At 42.6% G+C, this 23547-nt stretch overlaps 2 protein-coding genes across 7 annotated transcripts in view; both read right to left on the reverse strand.

The window, feature by feature from the left end:
• Positions 1-11848, reverse strand: part of ROGDI (rogdi atypical leucine zipper) — a 59527-nt gene extending 47679 nt beyond the window's left edge. Inside the window, exons 1-2 of the mRNA XM_070760730.1 lie at positions 11705-11848; positions 2004-2075 (exon numbers count right to left, since the gene is read on the reverse strand). Of these exons, the coding sequence (XP_070616831.1) occupies positions 2004-2075; positions 11705-11833 (201 nt within the window). The 5' untranslated portion in view covers positions 11834-11848. The remainder of the gene's footprint in view (positions 1-2003; positions 2076-11704) is intronic.
• Positions 11849-16404: 4556 nt separating this feature from the next.
• Positions 16405-23547, reverse strand: part of GLYR1 (glyoxylate reductase 1 homolog) — a 54001-nt gene continuing 46858 nt past the window's right edge. For all 6 annotated transcript variants that reach the window (XM_070760728.1, XM_070760729.1, XM_070760727.1 and 3 more), the window contains 3 exons: positions 22978-23157; positions 21886-22010; positions 16405-19469 (listed from right to left, as the gene is read on the reverse strand). In XM_070760728.1, coding sequence (XP_070616829.1) covers positions 19395-19469; positions 21886-22010; positions 22978-23157 — 380 coding nt within the window. In that variant the 3' untranslated portion in view covers positions 16405-19394. The remainder of the gene's footprint in view (positions 19470-21885; positions 22011-22977; positions 23158-23547) is intronic.

A 23547-nucleotide genomic window follows, 5' to 3' on the forward strand; every position in this document is an offset into this window, starting at 1 on the left:
AGTTAAATTCAACTCACATATTCAAGATGTGTTCTAGACCCCGTGCGGATCAATATGATGAATAAATCATTAATCGCCTGCTTAGAAATGCCAGCCAAATAACTTCACCCACCCACATGGACAAGTCAAAGTGGGCAAAGGAAGATGGGGGTGGGGGTGGGGAGTCCAGCTTCAAACTAGGCTGTTGTGGCCCACCAGTGTTGTGGCTGGGTTCAGGCCAGCTCCTGTGGCTGTTGATTTTGATGAAGAGCAGTGGGAGCCGTCTGTTTACAGAAGATCAGTCTGGCTGCGGTACAGGTCAGACAGTGAATCCGAAGCAGAGACAGGGAGCAGGAAGGGACAGCAGAGACAGAGAGGGGAATGGATTCAGCCAGCTCTCCAGCCAGAGGTTCCTCGGAATCAGAAGGGGAAGAATTAATGAGTAACCCTATTCTGAATGCTCGGAATGGTACAGAGAATGTTGGGAAGGTAAGAACAGCTGCACAACTGTAGAAATAAATTATAGGACACAGCCGATAAGCCTTAATGACGTTGCTGCAACCTTAATAAAAAGAGAGGGTTGGAGCGATCTGTGTGGGAGTTTATCATTTAAGCTTTGGAGAGAGACATTGATGCATCGTGGTTTCGTTTCTGACACTCAAACCTGAAAGTACTGTGTGGACTTGACTAACTCTCACCTTCTGAACTAATAACTCATCATTGCTTTTGCATTCACGGAGGCGTACAGCCCTCTGTATATAAGGGAAACCTTTTTGTTTTATTGTTACAAGTTTGTGTGTTTGATTTATTACTTTGCTCTTGGGTGGCTAGAGGCCAAGCAGAACAGCCAGCAGCCCGTGCAGCTGATAGCGGATCCCGTTTGAGAGAAGATCGACGACGATGCGCCAGCAGCTTGTGCAGCTGGCACCCGAGTTGGAAAGTGAGGAGGCTTGCGAGGACTGGGTGCCAGAGGCCGGGGTTCTGCCAGGGCCTTCGGAACCTCCAGTACCTCTTGGCAGTGATGAGACAGAAGACGGTTCTCCTCTTCTTAATGCAAGAGCATGCAGGGCTACCAAGAGACATGAATGGTTACTCCAGAGGGGGTCTCCTCAGGAGTAAGAATAGGGGCTAGTTGTCCACTCCCCTAATCTGTTTAAGGGCAGCAGAGGCAGCTGAAAGGTTGCAGGTAACAATGGTTTAGAATCTTGTATCCGTGACTGCCTCGTGAAAATCTCTGCTGTTTCTCTGCTTCAGCTCCTTAGCGAGGAAGACTTCTAAGCATTTTGCCAAGCCTTTGAGATAACAAGAAATAATTGCATTGCTCTGATTTAAGACTTTGCCAGCTGCTAATGAGGATTAATTAGCAGCTGAGTTTATTGTAAGAAAAGATTGTTTTTAGATTTGTGTGTGTATGTGTGTATCTCTGTTACTAAGTCAGTTATTAGTAGCGGTTTACTGATTAAATTAAGTTTGTTGAAACCATGTGTTTGCTACGTTCATAACAGTGGCAAGATCAAAATCACAGCTTCCTGAGAGCTCTTTAAAGTAGCCGTATCCTTCCCAGGGTTATGCGTCAGCTATAATGAGCAGTCAAATCATCCTAGGGAACAATTTATAAAGAAACACAGGCTGTGGCTACATTTGTGAGCTCCAAAGCACCTTTTTCCAAATTATTTTCAAAATGCTGCAGAGCATGGGTGTCAAACTCAAGGCCCGGGGGGCTGTAGCCGGCCTGTGGGGTGCTTACATGTTATATGCAAGGCTGCCCTGGAAGCAAAGGACTGACCCATGGAGTCTCTGGGAGGGCTATTGGGAAGCTGGATTCACTTAACAACCATTTTAATAACTTAACAACCGCAGCGACTCATTTAGCTGCGGGAAGAAAAGTCGTAAAATGGGGCAAAACTCACTTAATAAAGTAGCAAGATGAATTTTGTGGTTGTGAATCGATGACTACTTAGCTTAAAACAGCAAAACTGGAAGGGAAAGGTCCCGATCCCCAGAACCATTTTGTCTTTAAGCACCTTCAGGATCTCTTGCAGCTGACGAAGGACAGAGTGAACCTCCTCTCCTAAAAGCCATTTAAATTCTTCTTCCTAAAAGAAACAGAGAAAGAGGGAGGGAGGGATCAACACTGTCAAATTATTTACGAACACAGTATTACTATTCTTCTTCTCATCCTTCCTATTACTAACTATCTCCCTCCACTTATGACTGTAACCTTGTTGCTTGTATCTTCATGATTTATATTGTTTTTTTCTTTCCTAGTCTAATTTATTTCTTTATTTAGTATCCTCTATCACTTAAATGTTGTATCTTATGATTCTTGATGAATATATTTTATTTTTCTTTGTGTACACTGAGAACATATTCATTCATTCATTCATTCATTCATTCATTCATTCATTCATTCATTCACTCAATTTTTATGCCGCCCTTCTCCTTAGACTCAGGCAATTTACAACATGTTAGCAATAGCACTTTTTAACAGAGCCAGCTTATTGCCCCCACAATCCGGGTCCTCATTTGACCCACCTCGGAAGGATGGAAGGCTGAGTCAACCTCGAGCCACTGATGAGATTTGAACCGCTGATCTACAGATCTAGCAGTCAGCTTTACTGGCCTACATACTGCACTCTACCTGCTGCGCCACCTTGGCTCAAAATGTGCACCAAAGATAAATTATTTCTGTGCCCAATCACACTTGACCTATAAAGAATTCTATTCCATTCCATTCCAATCCCATTCTTTATTCTATTCTAATTCTTTATTCTATTCTATTTTCTATTTTATTTTAATTTCTATTCTATTCTAATTTCTTTTCTAATTTTTTTATTCTCTATTCTAATTTCTATTCTATTCTAATGAGGACCCAGATTGTGGGGGCAATAGCCTAGCTCTGTTAAAAACGTGCTATTGCTAACATGTTGTAAGCCGGCCTGAGTCTAAGGAGAAGGGCGGTATAAAAATCGAATAAATAAATAAATTTCTTTCTATTCCATTCCATTCTCAAGACCAGCATTATCACTGCCCCTTTCTGCAAAAGTTACTCAAATTAAGAATCCCACACCCCACAATGGGCTAAAGCAGAAGTAGGCAAAGTTGGCTCTTCTATGACTTGTGGACTTCAATTCCCAGGATTCCTGAGGCTATCATGCAAGCTCAGTAATTCTGGGAGTTTGTCATAGAAGAGCCAACTTTGCCTACCATTGGGCTAAAGGATTCCATAAGATGCCACTGAGTATGTATGGGATTTTATGCCATGCAGGAACAGTATTTAGTCACGGGCTCTGAATAAACTGAAAATAAAACACATCTCATATAGGTAAGAGGTTCGATAAACTCAGAAGCAGCACAACATAACCCCAACCATTCGTTTAGTGACCATTTTGAAGTTACAAATCCAATTGTAATTAAGAGCTGGTGCTTTCAAATCAAGATAAGTAGAGACCTTAAATTTAAAAGCAGATTTCATTTCTGATCACCATTTTATGGTCTTCATAGTTTTGGATGTAATCTACTGTTTTTCTATTTGTTAGTTGGTTACTTTTCTTTTTTGCTTTTTATACATACCCAGAATCCATTACTTTGAGTTATGCGGCCAATGTAAATAAGTAAATAAACGCATAAAGATATTTGCACCACATTTCTGAAAAATAGATGGGACTTTTTTTTAGAAGGGGAAGTCCTAGTTAAAGCACATGTAGCCCTCAACTTACAATAGTTTGTTCAGTGACCATTGTAAGTTACAGCGGCACAGAAAAAATGTGACCTGTGACTGGTTTTCACACTGACAGCTGTTTCAGCACCCCTCCAGTGGCTACCTGATCAAAATTCAGATTCTTGGCAATGATTCAGATTTATAACAGTTGCTGTGTCCAAAGATTCACTTTACAACCGTGTTAGTAACTTGAACCGCAGTTACTCGCTTAAGAAACGTAATGAGAATGGTTGCAAAATGAGGCGAAACTTGCTTAACGTTCACCGCCTTGCCCAGCACAGAAATTTTGGGCTCACTTGTGACTGTTGAGGACATCCAAAAGACTTCGCTTTGAACCCCCCATTCACCGCCTGCTGACTCTCTTCTGTACAAAACACCTTCTATTTTACAGAACAGGCTCTTACACAACACCCAGTTTTGCGCTTTGGCAACATAGCATTTTTTGGGGGGGACAGGGATCAGTAATGGGCTGCTGCCCCACAGGGGACAATGACGATGACACAGTGGCAGTAGTACATTTATTGAATACTTTATAGTTTTGTTACTGTCCTTCCTTCTCTAGTTCCTTTAATTACTTTTAAAATAGGAAATAACTAAACAGTATGTATTTACCTATGAACACTTTAATCATTTTAATCATTATCTAGAACTGAGCTTTTATAGCAGTTAAAGAAAACAGAGCTACTTGCCTAATCTGTTATCATACGGAACCTTGTGGATTCAGTACAAAACTTTAAATGTGACTGCTCTTCAACAAATAATGCTGTCTATCATTCGTCCTTTTTGTGGCTATTCAAATAATGGGACTTAATCAACTGAAAAAGAGTCCAAGCACCTATTTGAAAACTTATCTTGGTCAGTAAGCCACTCCCATTCAGTCACATGATCTTTAAGCCACTTCTGGTCACATGATTGTCATGTCACTCCCACCTGGTCACATGGCTGGCAAGCCACTCCTACCCAGTCACAGGACCATCAAACCACGGCCACAGTGTGGCAGTAAAATTTTTGGCAGCCCATCAATTGGGGAGGGGGAGAATTCCCACACATGGAAAAAAGTTAAGTGTGGGGAAAATGCAATAGCAGCAGCTCACAGTGGGAGTAAAAATCGAGTAAGTCCGTAGAGCTAGGAATAGCTCCATAAACTACCTGTGGCAGCTAGCTTCAATGGAGAAATCCTTGAAAGGACAATGGAGTTATTTTAGCTAGGTTTCCTTTCAAGGGCACCTTGATCTTGTTCGGCTGGTAAAGACAAATAAATTCCTCTAGAAGGCTGCCATCCCTGACAATTTAAACATCACTTTAATCATTAACTTGTCTCTAGGCTCCCTAGGCTGTGGTCTTGGTTGAGACAGCCAAAGGGACAAAATACAGGTTAATCCTCAACTGACAAACCTCCCCAAGGCGACTTACAACCCCAGGATCAAAATTCATGATGGCAAAGAAAATTTGGGGGCAAAAATACATATGCGCTTAGAAAAAAAAAGTTAAGACAGCATATAGATTTTAAGCCGGAATTATTTTCGTTAGGCATAACACCAGAAAAAAAATATGACAAAGAAAACATACATTTGATAGTGCATGTTTTAACTACAGAGGAGATGTGATTTAAAAAACATTGGACTGTGTAGAAATGGACAGATTAACATTGAAGATAAAAGAAAAAGAAGACACCGAATAACTTTCGAATTTGGGATACATTTTATCAATGGTTGGACAACAGAGGTAGAAATTAAGAGTTTGAGATGTAAACGAATTGATCCAGATAGTACACAGTTCGTTTTGTGTGTGTGTGTGTGTACCAGAAACTGAACTCCTTAGTATGGAGTACAATGTCTAAACTCCCAGCCCGCAGGCAGAATGAGTCACACACACTGGGCATGCCCACTGGCAGTTGGAACAGAGTTCTTTTCAGGTGAGGAGGGGGAGTAGAATGTCTAACTCCTTAGCATCAGAGCAAATTAATAATGATATACAAAATAACTAAATAATTTAATGGTCATTTCAAAAAATCCTTTCTTAGTGAACACCTAAAAGTCAAGAGGAACATATGTGCCATGTTTCAGGTTTGTAGTCTTCATGGTTTGGGAGATTTTGTGATGATGCTTGAGTAGTATTTAGCTTTTACATATATCCTGTGTTCCACCCAAAATAAGACCCTGTCTTGTATTTTTTTGAATCCTAAAATAAGCGCTTGGATTTATTGTCATGCACTTAAAAGCCCAATTGGGTTTATAAGCAAGGTCTTATAAGCAGGGTAAAAAAATGTATGTACGTATATATATATATGTGCATGTATGTGTGTATGTATGTGTGTGTGTGTTTGTGTGTGTGGCTCCTCCCTCTCCTCCCCAAGCAATCATGGGATCATATTTTGGGTGCCCAGCAACTGGCACTTCTGGCACTGTCCCACAGTCCTGTGATCATGATTTACAACTTTTTTTAAAATCGGAACATTCACTTTGACATTTATTTCCTGTTTTGGCAAAAAACGCCCATTGTAGACAATGGATTTCCTTAATGATCACATCCACTTAATGACCATGGTGATTCGCTTAAATGGAACAGTAAAAAAAAAAAGTCGTACAGTTGGATGTGCTCCCTTGGTGACTTAGTTTATCGACTTGGCATAATTTATGACCATAATTTCGGGCTATGGCTATGTAACCATAACCAACCATTGAGGTATTTGGGATAGAACTTTTCTTTTTTCTTTTTTAAAAGGCAGATTCAGGCCTGATTAACACCCAGATGAGCCAGGTGGGTGCTGCAGCTGCCAAAAAAGCCAACACAGTTCTAGGCTGCATCAACAGAGGGAGAGAATCAAGATCACGGGAAGGGTTAATACCATTTTACAAGGCCTTGGTAAGGCCACACTTGGAATATCACATTCTGTTTTGGCTGCCACAATGCAAAAAGGATGCTGAGACTTTAGAAAGAGTGCAGAGAAGAGGGGCATAAATGATCAGGGGACTGGAGGCTAAAATGTATGAAGAAGGGTTGCAGGAACGGAGCAGGGCTAGTTGAATAGAAAGAAGGACCGGGGGAGACAGGAGAGCAGCCTTCCAGTATCTCAGGGGCTGCCACAAAGAAGAGGGAGTCAAGCTATCCTCCAAAGCACCTGAGGGGAGAACACAAAGCAATGGGTGGAAACTGAACACTGAAAGAAGCAACATAGAACTAAGGAGACATTTCCTGACAGTCAGAAGGGTTGAGCGGTGGAACTACTTGCCTCCAGAAGTTGTAAATGCTCTAACACTGGAAGCTTTTAAGATGTTGCATAATCATTTGTCTGAAATGGTAGGGTTTCTTGGAAGACTTCCAAGGTCCCTTCCAACTCTGTTATTCTATTCTATACGGATGACAAACTTGCAAGAAAAATATTGCATGTTGTAGATAAGAGTGCAAAGTGGGAGAGGGGGAATTTCCAGGATTTTTTTTTTTTTAAAGGAAGATGAAAACAACAAATATTTTTGTGTTGCCATAGGGGGAAAATAATTTTCTTGTAAATTCTTCAACATTCTTTAGCTGTGCAAATTATTTTAGCAAGTTTGCTTTCACTTTTCCAAGGCTTCTGGCCAATTTTAGCAGCCCGTCTGCTAATCTGTAGGAAACAAGGACTGTCTGTCCAAATACGACAAGAATGAACTGTACTTTCATTATCTACTCTCAGACAGGAAGGAATTCAGCAAGAGATAAGTGTACACTGGACTTGCCAAGATCCCCCAAATACACAAAGAACATCTGTTAAAAGATCCCTTGAGTGATCAAGTAATAGGCAAAAACCCTGTTAAGTTAGGCTGCCCCAATTCAACATAAGGAAAAATCTTGCATACCATATTATAAGACTCACCTGTTTCTCCTTAAAAGAAGCTGAAAATTTGGGTGTGTCTTATACTAAAAAGCTTTCTTCCCCAGCCCTAATGAAGTGCTAATGATCTTCCCAGCTCTTCCAGGCTTGCTTTCGTTGCTACTCCCTCAAAAAAAGATTTTTTCCCCAGCCCTAATCAGGGGACTAAATAATGTGCTGAAACTGACCAGACTAAAGAGGCTAGCCAGATGAATATCTGGTAGGTAGATTATTTCCCCTTATTTTCCTCCTCCAAAACTAAGGTGCGTCTTGTACTCTGATGCATCTTACACTCTGAAAAACATGGTAATTATATTTTACTGCATACTGCGTAGCCTGCAAACAGAAAAAATATTTTCTACAGCTTTTGCCTTAATTATATAATCCTGCTGCTTTAAGACCAAAGATGAGCTTGGATATTATCATTATAAGCCTTAGCACGTATCCTGGGAATGATAGAAAAAGAGTTTTCGAGCAGTTTTCAAAAGCTTAATGGACTTATTTCTGCACAAGAGCATCGGCCTATGAATCCAGTAACTTAAGAATTGAAATCCATAACCAGTTTGGTCCTGTGGTTAAGGCAGCAAGCTAGAAGCGGAGAGAGGGGCACACATAAGCAGCCATGGCCAGAACCGGTGGTAAAAAAAAAATGGATTTCACCACGGATTTAAACATATCAGGTGCATACATTTGTGTGTATTGAGATACAGGTCCTTCACTTATGATCACAACTGAGGCCAAAATTTATGTTGCTAAGTGAGCTTTGTCTCATTTTACGACCTTTTGCCATATTATGTGAAACCACAAATTGTTTAAGTTAGTAACAAGGAATCCAGCTTCCCCATTGCTTGTCGGAAAGTTTGAGAAGCTGATCACATGACCCCAAGACCCCGCAACCGTCATAAATAGGAGTCATCTGTATTTTGATCACATGACCACGAGCCTGCCACAATAGTTGTAAGTGTGAAAAATGACTGTCTTTGTTTCAGTGCTGTTTGTAACATGCTGGGTTGATTACAAGTAAGATTTTATTGTAGTATTTTTTATTGTTGCTGTATTTATGACTGTTGTCAGCCACTCCGAATACTTTTTCAAGAGGGTGGCATATAAATACAACTAATAAATAAATAAATTTGAACAGTCAATAAATGAAGTTGTTGTAAGTCGAGGGCTAGCTGTGTTTTAGGCACAATTTCATCTACCGAATTGATAGTTCTTTATATTCTGGCCTATAATATAAAGCTCTATACAGTATATTTTCAAGGTCTAGAAACCAGGAGGTTGTGAGTTCTAATCCCACTTCAGGCATGAAAGCTGAGTGAGTGATTTGGGGTGAGTCCCCCCTCTTTCCTACCTCACGGCGGGTTTTGTTGGGGGAGAATGTGGCTGGCCCTATCCAATATACCAATATATCTCCAGTCTGTGATACCAGTCTCAAAAGACTTGGGAGATAATAAACGGTAACTGGAGAACGGTTGCAAATGTTGCATCATTTCTAATATAGATGCTTACTTTCTTAATAATTTTTTTTTAAAAAAACCATTAAGGACTGTTTTAAAGCTGTTTACAGGGTTGTTTTTTAAATGCATGCCTTCCAGTCAGGTTTGGGAAGTGGGTGGCTATATAAATAGAAAAGAAATAAGAGGCAGGAGTATTAGCCATGACACATACAAAATAACAAAATCCAACAATAGTTAGAAAATCAAAGTACAGTGGTACTTCTACCTACGAATGCCTCTACTTAAGAACTTTTCTAGATAAGAACCAGGTGTTCAAGATTTTTTTACCTCTTCTCAAGAACCATTTTCCACTTAAGGACCCGAGCCCGGAAAAATTTCCCAGGAAATTTGAGAGGCACAAAGGCCCGACCAGTTTCCTGCCATTCCCCCTTTAATCCCGGCCATCTCGTGCTTTTCTGGGCTGCCAGAGGACCCTTTGGGTGGCGCTTAAGGAGGTTTTGGCAGTCCAGAGCGAATGGAGCGTTTTCCTTTCTCTGGACACTTGGAGAGGGAATAAACCACTTCGCTGTGGTGAGTCCCTCGTGCTGCCTCCCATACACCCAGCGCGAGGTTGCCTCCCAGAGCATCTGGGCACGGAAAGGCAAAAGGGGGCGATTCGCCCCAACCGGATCAACTTGGCTTCAGCCAAACCAAGGAGTCACCACAGTGAAGGAAAGGTGCCGGCTACAAAGCGAGCAAGCGAGAGGAGAGGGGAGCCCTTCAGCATGGGAAGGAAGAGGAAGCAGGTAGCAGCAGCAGCAGCAGCTGCATTTCGGTCAAAGGAGCGGGAGGTTCCCCCCTCTCGCCCGCCTGTGTTTCTCTCTCTGGCGCCATGTATGGGAGGCAGCCTCACGCCGGGGGTATGGGAGGTGCATGCTCCTCCTCGCCGCCTAAGAGTCTCTCTTTTTTTTTTAAGCCTTAAAGTTTTGGATTTTTTTTAATTCCCCTCCCCTTACCTTCTTTCTTCGACAGCAACTGTCCCCCTCCTCCTCTTCCTCCTCCCACCCAAATTCTGAGCTTTTATTTCTTTCCTCATGGGTTTGCACACATCATTTGCTTTTGTATTTGTATTTATTAGATTTGATTCCTATGGGAAAAAATGCTTCTACTTACAAATGTTTCTACTTAAGAACCTGGTCACGGGATGAATTAAGTTCTTAAGTAGAGGTACCACTGTACAGGCTGTGCTTGGCTAACAGTCTATTTAGTGACCTTTTGAAATTAGAACTTATGACCGCTTTTCACACTAATGACTGTTGCAGCATCCTCACGATCCTATGGTTAAAATTTGGACACTTGATAACCAGCTCGTACTTATGATGGTTGTAGCATCACACGGTCATGCGATACCCCCTCTTGCAACTTTCTGACCAGCAAAGTCAATGGGGAAGCCAGAGCCACTTAGCGATCGTGTTCCTCACCTGACAGCCGCGATGATTCATGTAACTGTGGCAAAGAAAGGTCGTAAAATGGGGCGAAACTCATGTTTCGCTTAGCAACCGAAACAATCGGCTCAACTGTGGTCATAAGTCAGGGACAACAACTCACAATTATGAATATGTGTCCTGTTGCAGTGGAAAGCTCTGGATTTGGGGCAGGCAAAGGACATCCAGAAGGGAGGGAGGCAGAGAGAGCTGGGCTGCCCCCTGGTGGGCATCCGGGTTTTAGCAGCCCCAGATACCACCAACCCCCTTCCCCCTTTAAAATAGGATTGGTACTTTGGACCCAAATCAGAACTGCAGAAAAAACGATTGCTGCCAACCTGCCGCCCATGGACGACCCATAGACTGCACGAGTCAAAAAGAGGACGGGGAAATATTGACTGACCCCTCACATCCTGGACACAAACTGTTTCAACTCCTACCCTCAAAATGTCGCTACAAAGCACTGCACACCAAGACAACTAGACACAAGGACAGATTTTTCCTGAACGCCATCACTCTGCTAAACAAATAATCCCCTCAACACTGTCAAACTATTTACTAAGTCTGCACGTCTATTACTACTAGTCCCCCCCCCCCGCATCATTCCTATTACCCATCTCCTCCCACTTAGGACTGTAACGTTGCTTGTATCCTTAAGATTTGTGTTAATATTGATTGTTTCCTAATAATGGGCTATTTATGATGGAAAGTGGCCTCCGTCCCATTGGGATTGGGCGGCATAGAAGTCAAATAAATTAAAATTACACTAAATTAAATTGCTTATTGGACCCCTGTGACAATCATGAAGTGTTGGACCTCCTGATTCTGGACCACTGTCTCTTTTCTTTTATGCCCACTGAGAGCATCTGCACCACAGACACATCCCTCCTGTGTCCAATCCCACTTGAGCGAGAAAGAATTCCAATTCCAATTCTAAATCCAGGGCTGAATTGTAAGGGCGGCCCACCCGGCTCCTCCACTTCTAGACTACCGAGCAGGGCTGTAAGGGAGGCCTCAAAGGGCGACGCCCCTCCCAGCCCCTCGCCCCCGCCCCGATGTGCGAAGGAACCGGGGCCTTACTCGCTTCGGCCGATGGCGTCACGCGAAGGGCAGTGACGTCACCCGCCCCCGCTCTCTCTCAGTGACGTTACGCGCGCTCCCTCCATCTCTCCTCCCCCCCAACACACACAGAGAGAACCACCTCATGGGTTCCGTCAGCTCGCAGGCTTACCAAGACGGCCCGCTCGGCCGGGCTCGCCAGCGCAGCCATCCTCATCCCGCCGCCGCCGCCGTCGGGCCAGCCAGAGACGCCGCGGGTTCCCCAGCGCCGAGACGTTGGACACCCCTTCTCGCTTCTCATTGGCCAAGCGCCGGCGACGCGGACACTCTCATTGGTCGCGCGGCGCGCCCTGGGCCCGCCCAGATACCTCTAAGGCCCCTCCCATCCGCAGCCGCTAGGGCTTCCAGCGCTGGCGGGGGAGATTGGAAGACAGACGCGCACATGGGGGTGCCCGGCGCAGTGCGGCCGTTGCACCCGGGCGGGGGGCGCGCAGGGCCGCCTGGTTTTCCGCCGGAGCAGCCAAAGGAGCTATTGAATAGCACAGCTATCGCGCCTCTTTTTCTTTTAATTGGCTTTTTAACTGACAAGGACAAAACATAACCAAAAACAATATGCACCAAGAACGTGACGCTTGAAAACATATTGACATTTCTGTTCCTTCGGTTTCCCATTTTTGGGATTGATTTACATTTATTTCTCACTTTCCATCAATCCAATTATAACAATTATCCCACACGGTGTAATTTCTTCCCCCTATTCTGTAACTCTAAAGCAGGGGTCCTCAAACTTGGCAACTTCATTTTTTTATTTTTTATTGTTTTTATAAACAAAATACTACACACATACATAAAAATACAAAACAAAACACATAACACAAAAAGGAGCTACACTCGCTCTGCTGAGAATAGAAGTCTCCATAGTAAAAAAGAAAAAAACTTTTGTTAATTAGATCATTTCAGAGGAAAGAAAACACCACATCTCTTTATATACATTTCAAATTAGTAAATTTGTATAATCTTTAATTCTGGGAGTTGAAGTCCACAAGTCTTAAAGTTGCCAAGTTTGAAGACCTCTGCTCTAAAGTAAGTTTACTCCATTTACTTATCTGAGGTTTAGTAAAAGTAATGTCTAATTAATTAACTAAGCACAAAACCTCTCAATTCAGAATATGAAGTTTGGGTTTGTTCAATTCCTGGCTGGGGCTGTGATCAAAGGAAATACCTGGGTGGCTGCGTCCTAATGATATCGATTGGATTTGAGGGGAGATGAGTTCATAAAATACTGGCCCTCTCTCTAAATGAAATACAGCTCCTCCTTGGAGAATTATTACTATTAGGCCAAATGAGTAAAGCTACGTGATCCACAAATGGACCTCCTGTCTCTCTGCATTCCCCAAAGAAAATCATGGGATTTCTCAGAGACCTTTCAAATAAAACCAATAAGATCATCTCTCAAATTTGTATATGGTTTGGGCCAGCAGTCCTGAGAAACAGGGTTTCCTCTTTCCACCACACCATTTTCTCATTTCCCCTTCTTGGCTCTCCTGCACAGAGACAATAAGTGGTCATGGACGCTGCTGCATGCCTGCCTGCGATTTTGCTATGGGGGGGGGGGGGGAAAGGCACACTGGTGCACTTATGCACGTCCCTTACTGACCTCTTAGGAATTGGGTGAGGTCAACATTGGAGAGTCTAAGGATAAAGTTTTTGGGGGGTTAAGTGATGATACTACAAAGTCAGGTAGTGAGTTCCATGCATCAACTACTCAGTTACTAAAGTCGTACTTCCTGCACTTGGGTTTAGAGCAGTTTACTTTGTTTGTATTTGCTGTGTGCTTGTGTGTTGTTGTGCTTGAAGCTGAAGTAGTTGTTGACAGGAAGGACGTTGTAGCAGATGATTTTATGGGTTATTATTTATTTATTTATTTATTATTTATTATTTGGATTTGTATGCCGCCCCTCTCCGAAGACTTAGTTCTAAGCTTTCTAAACCTAGGATTGTAAGTCTAGTTGCGTAGGGGATTCTGTTGCGAGTGGAGAGCTCTTCTAGTAAAGTAATGTTACCTTTGTGACCTTCTTTCAAGCAAGTCCAGGGAGGGAAGCCAGATTCACCTAAAGACGATGTTACTAACTTAACGACAACCAGGTTTTTTTCCACAACCTTTATAGCAATCTCCATGGTCACACCATCAAAGTTTGGACAATGGATAATTGCATGACACCTCCCCCTCCCAATGCAACCATCATAAATATCTCCTTGGGTCACATGACTCCCTTTTGTGACCTTTTGACAAGCAAAATCCATGGGGAAGCCAGATTCACTTAACAACCATGTTACTAGCTTAACTGCAGTGATTCACTTAGTGAATGTGGCAAGAAAGACCATAAAATGGGGCAAAACTCATGTAACAATTTCTCACTTATCAACATAAATTTTGGGATCAAATTCGGGTGGTAAATTAAGGACTACCAGTATTGAACCAACGTCAATTCATTGTAGGATCCTTCAAGCATAGCATGGTAACAATAAATGATAAGCAAATCCTTGATGTAAGTTTTTTTGCAGAAATATACTGAATACAGTTTTGCTTTTTCTTTATACATTGTTATTCTTTAAAGAACCGTAATGTGTGCAATGTCAAGCTTCTAAGATTTTTATTTTATATTAGCACATTTATATATACATAGGATTATCCTTTGGGTCGTACTTTAACAAGCTAGTCAATATTTTATCCTCTAAATGAGATTAGCAAAAAGGAAAAAACCCACCTACAATTATTTTTGCCTTTTATCGGTGCACCCGTTTAGCATCTGTTGTATTATAAAGACAGTATTTTCCTTCAAAGTTGTTTGAAACATCACTTCCTTTAAAATCACACACATTTTCAAAGCAAAGTCTGAATAATTATGAACCAATCATAAGCCAATTACTGTGTTCAAACCTCCACTTTTAATTTGTGTGTTGGCTCAAGAACAAAATAACAAAATATAGAGAAAAGCACTATTTAGTAATTATTTAGTAAGGAAATGGTTTTATTTTCTAATGTTTATAAATAAATACATAAATACTGGAGATTTTTTTCTCACTTTTGTTCTAATATAACCACTTGGACAAAGAACAAGGTCAACAGGTCAATTCTGTAACTCTTTCTAACCACCCTGTAAAATAAACAAACAGTTCAATTCTTTCCAACTCATTTCAAATGTTAAACAGTGTTTCCCGTTTTTTCCTAATATTTCAAACAATATTGCCGAAATAAACTGCACTGTTGTCATTGAAAAAAAATTGTGCCTTGTAAACCCTGATGATTAAATAGTTTTTTTTAAAAACAATCCTCAAGTCTCACCATCAAATTTTATTTATTTATTTTATTTGTATGCCGCTCCTCTCCGTAGACTCGGGGCGGCTAACAACAATAATAAAACAATATGAACAAATCTAATATTTAAGTTAATTAAAAAAAACAACAACCCTTGTTTAAGAAACCAATCATACACACATACCATGCATAAATTTTATAAGCCCAGGGGGAGGAAATATCTCAGTTCCCTCATGCCTGACAACAGAGGTGGGTTTTAAGGAGCTTATGAAAGGCAAGGAGGGTGGGGGCAACTCTGATCTCTGGGGGAAGTTGGTTCCAGAGGGTCGGGGCCGCCACAGAGAAGCCTCTTCCCCTGGGTCCCGCAAAACAGCATTGTTTAGTCGATAGGACCCGGAGAAGGCCAAATCTGTGTGACCTAACTGGTCGCTGGGATTCGTGCGGCAGAAGGTGGTCCCATAGATATTCTGGTCCAATGCCATGAAGGGCTTTATAGATCATAACCAACACTTTCAATTGTGACCGGAAACTGATCGGCAACCAATGCAGACTGCGGAGTGTTGGTGTGACATGGGCATACTTAGGGAAGCCCATGATTGCTCTCGCAGCTGCATTCTGCACGATCTGAAGTTTCCGAACACTTTTCAAAGGTAGCCCCATGTAGAGAGCGTTACAGGAGTCGAGCCTCAAGGTGATGAGGGCATGAGTGACTGTGAGCAGTGACTCCCGGTCCAAATAGGGCCGCAACTGGTGCACCAGATGAACCTGGGCAAATTCCCCCCTCGCCACAGCTGAAAGATGTTTCTCTAATGTGAGCTGTGGATCAAGGAGGATGCCCAAGTTGCGGACCCTCTCTGAGGGGGTTCGTGATCCCCCCCCCCCCCCAGGGTAATGGACGGACAGATGGGATTGTCTTTAGGAGGCAAAACCCACAGCCACTCTGTCTTATCAGGGTTGAGTTTGAGTCTGTTGACACCCTTCCAGACCCCAACAGCCTCCAGGCACCGGCACATCACTTCCGCTGCTTCACTGACTGGACAAGGGGTGGAGATGTAAAGCTGGGTATCATCTGCATACTGATACCTCACCCCATGCCCTTGGATGATCTCACCCAGCGGTTTCATGTAAATATTAAATAGCAGGGGGGAGAGGACTGACCCATGAAGTACCCCACAAGGGAGCAACCTAGAGGTCGACCTCTGACCCCCCACAAACACCGACTGCGACCGACCGGAGAGGTAGGAGGAGAACCACTGGAGAACAGTGCCTCCCACTCCCAACCCCTCCAGCCGGCGCAGAAGGATATCATGGTCGATGGTATCGAAATTTTGCAGTATATTTTCAACTTGTATTAATGACCTTCATCCTTTCTGAACTTTATCCATTCCCTTAACCTTGAAGTTATACACAAATGATAGTCCAAAAATTTAAATTTATACTCTTCACTTATGCACCTATTACCATTTTTGTGTTTGGAAAGTGGGAGATTCACATTCTAATTCTTCCTGCAAAGTATGCAATTAGGAAAGAATACTTTAGAGCAACAAATAGCATTGTGTTACCAAGAAATGTTTTATTTCCTTTTGCCAATAGCTTTGTTAATTGCACAAGAAAAAAATCATTTTGTCTGTGTTTGCCATTTAATCATCACCACACATCCTATCTGAATGACAAAACATTAATTAAAAACAAGGCAAAAATAAAAAATAAATTCACAACCTTAATTACCTATAGATCATTCATCAAAGGAGAAGAAGTTAAAAGAAACAACTTTTCTTACAAGCTCTCCACAAGTGTAAATATCTTTTTATCTTGAAAAAGGAGGGAACAACAACAAAAAAGCAACTGCTAAAACAGAAATCCCATTTTTTTTTAAAAAAGAAACTTTACAGTATTGTCAACAATATTAAGACAACAATGACTAAGCCAGTTTCATCATATTCTCTTGTAACAAACACTTCTCCCCCTGCGCCACTGTGCCAATTTCCATTTCAAGGACATCCCAACTGAGAACTGATCAAAACTGGCTCCCAGAGCAGAAAGGCTGGGTAGGAAAGGAGTCCCATGGCACCTTAAAACCAGCAAATATATTGCAAATGTAAAGCCGGTAGACGCTTTGACCCCTAAAATTGGATGCCAGGAAACCCAGTTTACATAAACTACTGTTTGGCTGCAAACGAAAAAAAACGAGGGTGTCCTTCTAAACAGGCCTGAGAGAAGCCAGCAGTTCCAGGCTCTTGTTAGTGTGTTTGAGCTGTTGCACACATCCCATCACTAACTGTTGCAGTGCTGCAGAAAGGACCACATCCCTTCAGTAGGCATTTGCTCTCTCTGATAAACCACAAGATAGAGATTGAATGGAAGACGCAGCAGTTTTCTTACGTTGTAGTTGCAGTTCCTAGTTCCATTTGGATTTATTATTTTTTTGCTAGGGAGGCAAAGTAAAATATTACGGGAACTATTAAGTTCTGCAAGATTCTTATCACATCGCAGAAGGATCTCCCCTTTCTCTTTCCTGATAATCTTTAAAAAAGACATCCAACTTTAAGACCTATGAACTTCCAATTCCAAGAATTCAATTTCCTAACAATGCTGGCTGGGGAATTCTGTTAGCTGAAGTCCATTGGTCTTAAAGTAGCTAAAGTTGGAATACTTGCTTTAGAAGGCCGTTGGAAGAGTAGTTTCTGGGTATAATTTGCTGCCTTTCAGAACAACCACCTTGAATCTTCCCCATCCAGATTCCTGACAGATGCTTAAAAGCTTCACTTACTCACAAGGAGTTCATTTCCATGCAAGATATACTTCACTGTGGGGAAAAAGCAGGCAGATAGCTATTGGGACCGATAAAACCCCTGGACAGGGACAAAAACCAATGTCCTTTTTTAAAAGGTGGATTGTCTGTACTACAGAAGAAAACCTATATAAGGAATTTGTGCTGTAGGGAAGAGCAGAGTAGGGTCAGGCCTATCCTTTTAATATCAACTAAAATTGTAATATAGCAACTAAAACTATGAGTCTTCTGTGCCTGGACTCAGAATAGGCCAGGATAATCACATTGCTTAGAGATCAACCCAGGGTTCAAAGAGATGGCTGTTACATTTGCATTTTGAAAGTTTAAATACTGGCAAGAGAAGTTCATTGGTCTGAAATGCACAATTAAGTGGACTAGAAATCTGGGTGCTGAGTTTTTGAGCTCTGTTTATGCAAATGTGAAAGCCTCTGCATGAACCCAGAATTGTTTCCCTGTCTGATATATGTTTTACAAGCTTGTCAAGATTAATACTGACTTTTGACACTGAAAAAAAAAGCATCACAATTTTGTTGGAATATGCTGATGCATTCCTGTATTTTAAAACTACTTTGTCATTTCAGCAAAGAATAAGTAAGCTGTATCAGTCCATAGCTTGCTGAATCTTTCATTACATTACTAGCAAGCACAATTTCTACTTCATGTTATGCATATCTTCAGGTTTTTTCCAAAAGAAAAACATGGAAGTCAAATTCTTTATATCAAATTATCTGTTTTTCTGATTATCGGGCAACATTCAAGACCCAAATCATCCTTGCAAGTATTACAGGAGCAAAGATGTGTACATTCAGGGTGCTGATTCTCCAAGATGAACCTGAAGGAAGACTCTAGTTCTACCTTCTTTTTGTGTGTGTGTGTGTGTGTGTGTGTGTGTGTGTGTGTGTGAATGTCCAGTCTATGAATCACAGGCTGGTCAAATCATTTTACTGATGCGTTCAAAATGGACAAACCATTTGGGAATTAAAAGCCTGTAGAGACAACCTGCATTTTAGAGGCTAATTTTGAACTGGAATTAAGTAAAAGGCTGGTTCTCTCATTTACAAAAGCTGTTTCCATAGAGAAGGTTTGGGTGTGAAACCCTCTTCTTCTGTTGGAGAACTATGGCCAGGTGCTATATTAATTTACCCCCACACCCTCCTTTGTTCTAGTCTTTTTCTGCAAGGAAAAGAATACAGGTGTGCCAGAATACCACCCCAATTGTCAAAACCAACCAGGTAAATGGCCATCCATCTCTCAACTGTCCTGTCAGGGATATCCCTTTACCCGTGTGGTTTTGAAAATTGGGCGGGATTCTGGCACACCTGTGTTCTTTTTCCTTGCAGAAAAAGATCAGAACAAAAGGTGTGTGTGTGTATCTCCACAGCAAATCAATGAAACAGCAGCTGGAAAGAACTTAAATGCCCAGGGACACAAATACAATAAGAACTGAGGCGCTATTCCATTCTATGACTCCCAAGGGGTGGTAAGAGATCTGTGGTCCAATCTCTTCTACTGCTGCCGCAGCTAGCTGACACAGGAAGGCATACTATAGCAACTGTCCTTGTGGCAGATCTAAAAAGAGGTGGGGGTGTTTTTTGTTTTTGCTTTGTATTAAAAAGAAAAAGAAAGGAAGAAAAATGGGTGGTGGGAATAAGGGGAGATGAGAGAGAGAGACAAAGATGGACTGGTCCAGAGTTAAAACCCAGTATTCGTTGTTATAATTAATCATAGTATTAACAATTAGAAGAAGATAGCCTAGTGAATGTAGGCCCTGTACACAGCAGACATGTCATTGTCAGACTGGTCCAATGCTTTTGCCCGTTTGTAGACCTGTTGGGAGACAATGGAGGAAAAAAGACAAGTCACCAAGGAGCATCAGTGGCTTCCTACGAGTCTTAAAACACCCCAGCTACTAACTTTTCTTCCAGCAAAAGTACCTGAACAAATTAAAGGGGATCCAGAATCTGCTGTTAAAAGATTCAATTTGGTAAGGTAGTCTTTGATTTAAAACAGAGGTGAATTCAGCCTGTTTGGACAGGTTCTGTGGAACCGCTGGCGACAATTATGTGTGTAGTTTGGAGAACCAGTAAATCACACCAATGACTGGACCCACCCTGCCCCTCTCACTCACTCTTTCCCACAAAGCAAACATGAGAAGGAGGAGAGGAGCAGCCAGGTTGAGCACAAGAAGACCTGGCCGAACCTTTGTCAGTTCTGTGGGTGTGGTGTGGCTTGCCCACACTCACCAAGACATGCCCATAGAACCGGTCTGGGGGGAAAATGAATCCCACTTTTGACTTAAAATAATTAACTTAGTGACCAAAATCACCACAGCACTGGGGAAAGTGACTTATAAGTGGGTTTTTTGCACCTATAACCTTTGTAGCAATGTCTATAGTCACACCATCAAAATCTGGACAACAGGTAAACGTGTGACCCCCAAGGACATGCAACCATCCTACATGACAGCTGTTATCTCCTTGGGTCACATGCACTGCACCCCAAAACACCCCTCCCACGCACCCTTTTCCAAGGGCGTGCAAGGAGTCATGGCCGCCCCTGGCCCCCCCAGTCCCCTTGCGCCCCTGGCTTCTTGCCGCTGCCCCCCGCCCGCCCGATCCGCCTCTTTCTCCTCCTCCGCTTCCCGCCTTGGGGCGCGGCTCCTCCCACAGCGGGAACGCCCGCCCCTCTCGCAGTTCCTTCGCTGAGAGCGTTTTCATCCCGGGCTGTCAGCGAGGGGGCTGCAGGAGAGGCGGGGCAGGCGTTCTCACAGCGGAGGCTGGTGAAGGTGATTTTCAATGTTGGGCACGCGGGCTCCCCATCCCCCTGCCAACCCGCCTGGAACATTCAAAATAAGAAAAGCCTTCGCCTGTGAAGGTTTTTCTTATTTTGAATGTTCTGGGCGGGCTGGCAGGGGGATGGGGAGGCACACAACATTGAAAATCACCTTTGCCGGCCTCCGCTGTGAGAAGAACAGAGAGAGAATGAGACAGAGTGAGAGCAACAGACAGAGCAAGATAGAAAGTGAGAAAGAGAGAGAGAAAGAGGGGGGAGAGAAAGAGAGATAGCAAGAGAGAACAAGAGAAAGAGTGAGTGAGAGAGAAAGAAAACAAGAAAGAGTGTGAGAGAAAACAAGAGAGAGAGAAAAAGAGAAAGAGGGGGAGAGAGAGAAAAAGAGGAAAAGAAAGCAAGAGAGAGAGAGAGAGAGGAAGGAAGAGAGTGAGAGAGCATGAAAGAAAAAGAGAGAGATGAGAGGAAGAGAGTGAGAGAGAGGAAGAAAGCAAGAGAGAGAGAGACAGAGAAAGCAAGAGAGAAGAGTGGAAGGAAGAGAGAGAAATGATAGAAAAAGGGGAGAAAAAAAGAGAAATGAGAAAATGATTGAGGCAGAGAATGACAGGAAAGAGAGAGAAACAGAGAGAGAAGTGACTTGATTTAAAGCATATGGTAAAAGCACTTAAATAATAACAGAGAAAAAAACCCCCAGCCCTCACCTGTTTTTATGAATAGTTATGTTTTTGGTTTTGCTGGTTGTTTTAGTTTTAATAGTAATGGATTTTGGTTTTTAAAATTATTAATTTCTCTTAATAAAAAAGGGATTTTTTTTCTTATTTATTTATTTATTTTTCTATGCCGCCCAGACACTCTACTTCTCTGCCCACACTGAAAAAAAATTAGAGGGAACATTGGTCACATGGCCACCTTTTGTGACCTTCTGGCAAGCAAAGTCCATGGGGAAGCCAGATTCACTTAACAGTGATTCATTTAACAAATGCAGTGATTCGCTTAACCACCGTGGCAAGCAAAGTCATAAAATGCGGCAAAATTAACTTAATTGACCCCCACTTAGCCAACCGAAAGGTTGGGCTCTTGACTGTGGTCCTCAGTCCGGGACTACTTATAATGTCTGAATGAGAATCTGTTATTTTACGCCAGAGGACATTCCAGGTGGCTGTTAATAAAATCCTTCTGAATTATAGGTAACAAGTTTGGAGACCCCCCCACCCCTTTCACAGAGCGAGTCTGGTTGATGTAGAATTAAAATGTAGAAAACATATCATTATATCCCAGTAGGAGGCAGTTAACATTAATTCAGGAGGCAGCTAAGGTCAAATATGTGGACTGAAAAACAACAATCTCCATCCAATCTTTAGATGCTTTTCTAAAGATTTGCAAAATGAAACAACCCCCCCCCCCCCCATGGCCTTAAGACAGACATAGAGTTGTGGGTAGGGGGGGGGAAACCTACCTCATTGGCCGCAGCTGCCATGGGAGTTGGATGATTAACAGAATCGCCTAGTGCAATGGCTAATCTGAGATCCTTCTGAATGTATTTCAGGTAGAAATCGGGTTTGAAGTTTCCTTGCAGGATATCTAGAGAAGGAAAAACCCAGCTGCATTTTCATGTTCCACTTTCCCTACTGACAACCCTTTTCTCCCTTCACCACTCCTAGTGCACCTGTTTAAACATGCAAGACCATGTTGAGTCACAGAGCAATCCTTTATCAAATTATCCATGCTAATAGTTAACAAACTTTCTAGCTGGCCCCAAAAATCTTCTACACACTTTCAATATGGTAATTTGGTATATAAACATGGATTTACTTTCTACTGCCCTTCATTCCAGTCTTGTTTGTACATACACGAGGAGATAAATGGTTTTCCTTGGGAACTCAAGGCAACGGCTCTGGAGAGAGACCTCCCTTATTATATCCCAACCACAAACTTTAAAGGGGGTGAACTGAGGGGGATTCGCGCTTGGGCACCCCAGGGCCTGCCTACCACTTTACTACTATCAGTTAAAAAGCATGTCTGGCCAGGAGGAACTCTTTGGAAACCTCTGGGTAGTATAGCTATGGGAGCTATAAGAAACAGCCCAAACCATACAGCTCGGGTGTCAAACATCATATGATGTTTCGCGATGTTTTCCCCCTCCGCAGAGCTGGGGTAGGCATGGCCGACACGTGACGCAGCCAGCCGACTGGTCACCAGTTTGACACCCCTGCCATGCAGGAAAGAGATAGCTCAAGAGTAGAGGCCGGCCATTTGCTGACCTCTGCATCCATGTTTCTCAACTTTGGCAGCTTTAAGAAGTGTGGCCTTAGAATTCCCAGAATTCCCCAGCCACCATGGGAACTCTATGAGTTAAAGTCCACATCTCTTTATACTGCCAAAGTTGAGAAACACTGATATTTAGGCCCTCAACTCTCATCCCAAGATGACACAAATCAAAGTCAGAACAACTGGAAGATTCTGGATTGGCTACACCTGACTGTGAGAAACAAACCTTTTTACATCAAAAGGGGTAGGGGTGGGGAAGGGAGGGAATGAAGAACTTTACTTTGGCATTTCTGATCCAGGAAGATGCTGGCCAGCTGTCCTTGATTGAGGATGTCCAGAAGGGTCTGCTGGGACTGACCAGTGACCTGAGCCAAAGTCAGCCCCTCTGCTATTGTGGCCATGAAGCTTCCTTGGACCATGTTCACAATCAGCATCATCTTTGCAGCATTGCCGACTTCGCCTGTGGGAGATGGAGAGAGAGATTATCTACAAAGAGATGAGGATAAAAATAAACCTCGATACCTGCTCAACAATAGGTTAGACCAGGAGTGTCAAACTCCATTTCATTGACGCCAAATCAGAGTTGTGTTTGACTGGCATGTGTGTTTGTGTGTTGGTCGTGGCTGGAGGGGGGGGGGCAGCTTGATGTCACTTGCTTGATGTGTTGGGTGTGTGTATGTGTGTCTATCACAACCAGAGAGCCCAAACATTTACCAATATCCACAAAGAACCTCAATACTGGGATATGCAATTAATCAACAACGCGACAAATAAAAATATACTACATGCCCAATAAATCACGCCATTTCAAAGGATGCTACGTAATGTGTATGTGTGTGCATAACAACTG

Source organism: Erythrolamprus reginae, chromosome 9 (genome assembly GCF_031021105.1).
Source record: "Erythrolamprus reginae isolate rEryReg1 chromosome 9, rEryReg1.hap1, whole genome shotgun sequence".
NCBI lineage: Eukaryota > Metazoa > Chordata > Lepidosauria > Squamata > Dipsadidae > Erythrolamprus > Erythrolamprus reginae.